The sequence below is a fragment of the Choristoneura fumiferana genome, chromosome 23 (genome assembly GCF_025370935.1).
Source record: "Choristoneura fumiferana chromosome 23, NRCan_CFum_1, whole genome shotgun sequence".
In the NCBI taxonomy this organism is placed as follows: Eukaryota; Metazoa; Arthropoda; class Insecta; order Lepidoptera; family Tortricidae; genus Choristoneura; species Choristoneura fumiferana.
This window is the reverse complement of record NC_133494.1, coordinates 6,072,033-6,079,267: the sequence shown is the minus strand read 5'-3', so window position 1 is coordinate 6,079,267 and position 7,235 is coordinate 6,072,033. Positions and strand designations below refer to the sequence as shown.

The 7,235-nt window shown below is 34.1% G+C and overlaps 1 protein-coding gene across 1 annotated transcript; it reads left to right on the top strand.

Annotated features, from left to right (window-relative positions):
- Window positions 1–45: 45 nt before the first annotated feature.
- On the top strand, window positions 46–1,562 carry LOC141441208 (uncharacterized). Its single transcript, XM_074105882.1, has 3 exons — window positions 46–324; window positions 445–564; window positions 646–1,562. The coding sequence occupies exons 1-3, from the start codon at window positions 189–191 to the stop codon at window positions 1,560–1,562; spliced, it is 1,173 nt and encodes a 390-aa protein (XP_073961983.1). The 5' UTR covers window positions 46–188.
- The last annotated feature ends 5,673 nt before the right edge of the window (window positions 1,563–7,235 follow it).

Sequence of the window (7,235 nt, the reverse complement as noted above, 5' to 3'; positions counted from 1 at the left end):
TCAAAAACAAAACAGAAAAACAACCCAGAAAAATCGTAGAATCGTCCCACGATAACTCTGCATAAGATATTAATTGGCAACCCAGAAAAATCACGCTGTGGTAATACTTTTTTCATGTTGTCACTCAGACATTTCTTTAATTGATCGTGAGTATTTTTTTCGAGGTTTTTGCGAATCCTTCTTTCGAAATGGTTAAAACAATTAAAAGTGGAGTTCGAGAACTTATATTCAAGATGATTACTCATTTCCAAAATGTAAAAGAAGAAATGGAGTCCGTCCGTGAGCAAAAAGAGCAATGCTTACATAAAATTCTAACCTCTACGAGTAAGTCCCTAATAAATTCTTGATATTTTATAGCTATTTTCTGCTTTTTTTATATTATTTTCATGAAATAATATGATAAAGTAAAGATATATATTTAACTTGTATATTCGTTTTTTCAAGGGGAATTATCTGAAGCTGTTCAGACAACAATAAAAAATTCTGTTGACAAACTCAAACAAATGGACAAATTGGACGTCAGCGCAGAGGCGACATATATTCAAAAAATTAGTTCAATGACTGGTAAGATGTTGTTTGAACTTGTTTTAAAGGTCTAAATTAGTAATATTTTCTAGACTTAACATATTAACTTATTATTTGTAGGTATTAGCTTAAGAACAATTCGCCAAATCAAGCACGAAGGTAATACAAATTCAGGCATATGGGTAACTCCTGGCAAGAAACGCAAGTGCCGTGCCACGAAAAGAAATATTGATGACTTCGATAAGGTTGCCATACGTAACCTGATAAATGAATTTTACTTAGTAAGAAATGAGGTCCCCACAATCGCAAAACTGCTTAGTGAGTTGCGACAATCTATTCAGTTTGATGGTGGTCATGAAACACTACGCAAAATTCTACATGACATGGGATTTTGTTTCAAGAAAAATGTTGAAGAGAGAACCATATTAATGGAAAAAAATGATATTGCTGCAGCAAGACACAAATACATTAGAAAAATTACAGAATATAGAAATATGCCTTCAGAGGAAAGAAAACCGATTGTATATTTAGATGAGACCTATATTCATGTTAACTACAAACCAAAAAAAAGTTGGCAGGGTCCGTCAACTTCTAAAATGGTCACTAATATATCAAAAGGCAAACGGTTCATAATTGTACATGCAGGCACTGAATCAGGATTTGTAAATAATGCCCTTTTAATATTTAGCAGCAAATCAAAGTCAGCCGATTATCATGATGACATGAATGCTGCCAATTTCTCAAAGTGGGTTCAAGATAAGCTGCTGCCTAATTTGGATACACCAAGCATTATAGTTATGGACAACGCAAGTTACCACACAATTCAGATTAATAAGGCACCGAATACCAGTTCAAGGAAACAAGCAATCCGTGATTGGCTTACCTCAAATAACTTTCCTTGGGAAGAAACATTCACCAGGGCTGAACTTTTAACTTTGGTAAAACGCAACAAACCCGACCCAATATATTATATTGATGAGCTGTTAAAAGCAAATGGGCATGAAGTATTGCGGTTACCCCATACCATTGCCACTTGAATACTATTGAACTAATATGGAGTATGGCAAAGCGAAAAGTAGGCAGCGTAAATGTAAAAGGTTCAGCTCGAGATATGGAGGCAAAAGTAGAGCAAGCATTTGCATCTGTTAGTCCGGATGACTGGCATAAGTGTGCCGAACATGTAAAAAAATTAGAATCTGAACACAGGCAACAAGATGGGTTATTGGATGATCTGATACCATTTGTTATAAATGTGCAAAGTGATGATGACACTGACAGTGGGGAGAGTAGGGAAGCAGAGGTTGAAAGAGAAGAAGAGTCCGAAGGAATTCAGGTACAGGAAGAAGTGTATGAGGGAGTGGAATTTTTAGACTCTGATGTGTCATTTAGTGAATAATAAATATGTCAGAAACTATTTAACGTTTTATTGCTTTGTTTTGTATTTACCTGAATTTATATAACACAGCCTTGACCAAAAGTATTGAGCACCTGTAATTTGATACAATTTCGTTGATTTAACCCTTTTCCAGGTCCCGCTAATTTAGATGCGCTATTGCAAAACGAATCATAGTTTTATATTGTTTACCTATGGGGGATTAATTTTAAGACGAATAGTAGGTACTTTTAACAACTTCAATTGATTTTGTACCATATTGTAAATGTAGCAAGGTCGAATATTTGTGTAAATTTATATGGTCGCTGTCGCTATATGCACTATGCCTGGAAAAGCGTTAAATAAAAATAGTTTTAATTACTAGATCACATCTATATATTGACGAATTTAATATTAAGTTGGCCGTCAATGTGCCCTTTTAAGTACAAGCAGCAACTCTTTCAGGAACAGAACTGATAAGTAAGTAGGTATAATAAATCATACTTATGCGAAATCTAATATGCAATGCATACTTCCATAGCGTGATTGATATTTCAATACAGCGTAACTAACAATTACTATTTATTTGATGACAAATATTATTTGATTTGGTATGTACGTGGGCTCGGTATCGAACTATCACCGACGATTGGTGGAATTAGTTAGGACGGGACGAGTAATGTATGACCCATGCTATTACGCCTAACTATAAATAATAATAATAATTAAAAGTTGGTGTCGTTGTTTTTTTTTTAAATATCCAGTGTCCAGTAAGTTTTAGTAAGTTTTGCCGTGAACGGTAAAAAAAAATAGAAACGAAATATAAGAAGTAATAGTATTGGCGGATGAACGATGACCTGTTTAAAATCTAATCAGAAGTTCAAAACTTGTTGTTTGACTATAAATCAGTATTGCCACAAAACAAACTTTAGATTTCTACTGTTGTCACTTCATTGCAGAGTTATTGTAGGTTGACTCTACTACGTCACAAAAAGAGGACTAAATGTTCAAAAAAGGCCTATTCTTACACGTCCATCCATTTTGTGACTATAATACGGGGTGTGATGTCACGAACCCAAACCCCATCGCGGTGACGGATGGTGCATGACTTGCAGAAGCATGGTCCTTTTTCCTTTTGTGAATTTGTCTGCAGTTTCTTAATATACTTACCTGGAAATTTTATTTCTCAACAGGAAAGTGTCCTTATCAGTATGCAAATAAATTTAAGTATTGCCTGTAGCCAAATAAACTTCATGACTCACGTCACTTTACCAAGGATATGCGGGTGGGTATTTATAAAGGCCTGTTTCACTACTTTCTGATAACTTAGTGATATTTTAAGACCCTATAAAATGTACATTTATGAACTGTACCAATAAGTTTATTCTATTTCTTATTCTTATTGTTATCAGAAATTAAACAGGGAGAGGTGAAACGCGTGCTCTTATGCCACTGAATCAAGTAGGTAATCAAGAAAAATCACCACATTATTACAAGAGCCAACATTAATCTACTTGGTTTAAAAACATTGCAATTCAGTACACAAAACACGTCGCATAGCTAACAAGCTCCCAGATTATTTATACAGATGCTACTTTTAATTCAAAACAAGCAACTGTCCTGAACTCTCCGTTAAAAGATGAAACAAAATACTGCATATTGTCCCCTCTGACAGAATGCAGTGCTGGATTTCAGCAAATATTACATGGTTCAGGAGTTGAAATGAGTTCTGCGGTAACCGCAGATATGCAGCGTTTCTTAGATGGCTTCGTAGTCAAGATGCAGTGCTTGCTTTAGACAAACGAAATAAATCAAAAAATATAAATCACCAATTATTAAAATTGGTCTGTGTCATCATCATCATCTTCATCGTCTTCGGCGGAGAGACCGTATTGTCTAAGGCACTGACGTTGGCGATTGCATTCACAATCTTTTTCTAGCGTTCATCTTTCCACCTTGCGGAAGGAGTATCCACATTATACCTCATCATCATCATCATTATCTCAGCCGTTGGACATAGGCCTCCCCCATAGACTTTCAGTTGCTTCGGTTGGCAGCAGCTTGCATCCACCGTGAACCCGCGGATTATACCTTTTAAATTAAAATGGACAAAGTGTTCTTATTCCACTAAAGTATTCCGTCTGCGTAAAGTCAGCCTGCGCAACTCTAAAATAATGCTAAATGCAATTTAAGCCGCTCAACATTTAGTTTCATGTGTTTACGCTTCGGTTTACTTTGTTTATGTTTCGGTGAATTTATATTCTACGAAACGTGATTCCTTGGGATTTGAATCAGATTAAGTCCTCTTATCTTCATGTTTGAAATTTGTACGGTCAGTGGCTGTTGTTTGAACTGTAATTTAATAGGATTCAATTTGAACTCCGTTAATTCAGTGATCTCTCGTGTTAGATTCGAATGATTCTCGCAAAGTTATTTGAGCATGTCGAGTTCCAGTAAGGTCTCATTATTTCGTGTTTTATTGGTACGGTTCACGTAAACTCCTTCGTGTTTGTGCATAGACATCCTTTTGTAGGAACTTACTTATTGCTATGTAAATTTTATTGAGTAATAATATTTTTATGACCGTTAAAGCAGGAGCTGGACATCAACATCATTATATTTATTATAAATACTTAAATCTATAATAAAATATCAAAAAACAGTATTTAGTACGGCTACACGACTATATATCATTTTAATCATAATAGATGAGTATACACTTAAAATTTGCATAAGATATGTATTGCAAATACCTATTTCAACAACTACCCAATAAAGATTAACTGGAAGAGACGCCATTAAGACCCCTCTTTTAGTTCCCCTTTTCACATCTCTTTCCTATCTTATCTGTTATTTGATGTGTTTTGTGTACAAATTGTACAGTCAAAGTCATAAATGAGTGATCACTTTTGTACCTTGTCATTTTAACGTCATGTTTGAAAAGCCATACGAAATTGTGTACCGACTGAAAGCGACAAGATACAAAAGTGATCACTTATTTATGACGTTGACAGTACACAATACAATAAAAATATAAAAAAAAAAAATAGTAATCTTTGTACATCGTTAAATCGTAGTACCTAACTTGGTACAGAACCTTGCTACAGAATCATTTCGTACTCGTATTTATTAGCTTATCTTTTTTCCTGAATGCAATGAACTTTGGTTTTATGACGTTGATCCCTACGGTTTGAGTCATAGCGTGAATATACAATATTATAATGAATAACATAGTACGCTCCTCGTATCGTTGGGTTTTTCCCTTGCTAGTGTATGGAGGAACTGTCGTATCATTTTAATAGCTTTCTGATAGATTACCTTTGCCTAAAGTTCTTAAAATTAATGAAGTTCAGAATAATATTTAATTTATGTAGTTTAAATAAATAGTATACTAAAATGATTTCTTATATTATTATATTTTTAATCTATATAATTGTTAATGTTTCTTTTTATACTATAATATGTTTGTTGACATAAAATAAAATCTTATAAGAAGATTTTACATTTTTATTCCATTCTCAGAAGGTTTTCCATTTTTATGTTTTGGTAGTCATTAAGCAAATTGATTGATCGTGAAGTGACTATATTTATTTCCAGTATGAGAGCCTCCAGAGAGTTTCCTGAGCTAACTGTATAAGGTGTATATACTAGCGTCGTCATTCAAACTGCGTATTCGAACTAAATTTCAAGTCAATCCGATGACGAGAATTGAGTGCAATTGGACCTACCTTACCTTACCTTTTCTACCTACCTAATATCTTACCTTTACAAACATACCTACTTACAAACCAAAAACGTTGCTAGTTAAAAAAAACCTAGTTAAAAAAGAGTCGGACTCGCCCATGAAGGGTTCCGTATCAGCAAGTAACATAATTATAAAATGTTTCCTTTACTTTACGATTTATGACGTGTTAATAAAAACTACTTACTAGATATGGTTCAAACCAATTTCCGCTGGAAGTTTGCATGCTAATGTACATCATATATATTTTTTTGTTTTATCATTCTCTTATTTTAGAAGTTACAGGGGGGACACACACATTTTACCACTTTGGAAGTGTCTCTCGCACAAACTATTCAATTTAGAATAAAATATGTATTAGAAACCTCAATATCATTTTTCATTGTTTTTTCTTTCTATTTTTGTGTGAAAATCTTAATGCGGTTCACAGAATAAGTACATCTACTTACCAAGTTTCAACAGTATACCTAGTTCTTATAGTTTCGGAAAAAAGTGGCTATGGCATACGGACGGACAGACAGACAGACAGACAGACAGACATGACGAATCCATAAGGGTTCCGTTTTTTGCCATTTGGTTACGGAAACCTAAAAAGAGCGTTTTACACGTTTAAATGTATAGACTTACTTGTTTCAAAAAGGCTTTAATTAAACTTTCCTCGGGTCCATGGTAGTCCGGTATTTAGCCCAAACGGACGAATTGAATACACTGCCATCTTTATTCATGAAGCAAATTCGTTTCTAAAACCTCAGTCCAGTAAACTTTGTGTGAAAAACTTTCCATTTTTAGATGAAAAAATAATTCAATTTTCCCTTTTCTGTAGTGGGATAACGGCTAAAGTTTGCGATGGGGTAAATTCGAAGTGGAGTTTGGATATTAAAGTTGATGTTTTAGTGAAAAAGTTCGGAAATCTTGATAATAACTTCTAACACTTCTTATAAGTAAGTATGTATGATAACGACGTGAAATTAATGATGAAATTGTTCAATTTATTTTAAACTAGTGTATGTGCCTACATCGAAACTGCACGGCTTTTTTACTCCGGCTCCTTCCTTCAGCAGAAGCAGTAGGCGGGTTTTTCACTCTTATGTTTTCAACATCCGTAAATTCATTTGAGTGCAAAAAGTATTAGATAGAAATACATCATTTCGTACGTCTTTTGCGTACTAATTTACTAATTTGAAACGTAGGAGACGTGAATTCTGAATTGATAGGTGCGATAGATGGCACCACACGCCACTAATTGACGTATGCAAGCACGCTTTTCGATTAGTTGGTTGAATTCTCCCGGCGTCTAAATAGTTGGTATTAGGCCTTTGGCGTGTAAAGTGATGCGTCAATCCAAAAATCTATTTTTTTCTTCGATTTCGTCGAACAAGTGTAATTTTTGTTAATTAAAAGAACTACTGAAAATATATATCTACTGGATATTTTTATAACACCTTTTTTGATAACCGCTCGTTGCAAAAACAGAAAATCTGACCTAAGAAAAAGAAAGAGATGCAAACTAGGAGGTTAACAAAACAAATTATATTCAATACGACGATTTATTTGTAAGAATGTTATTTTACATTATTAACAATGAACAAAATCTCA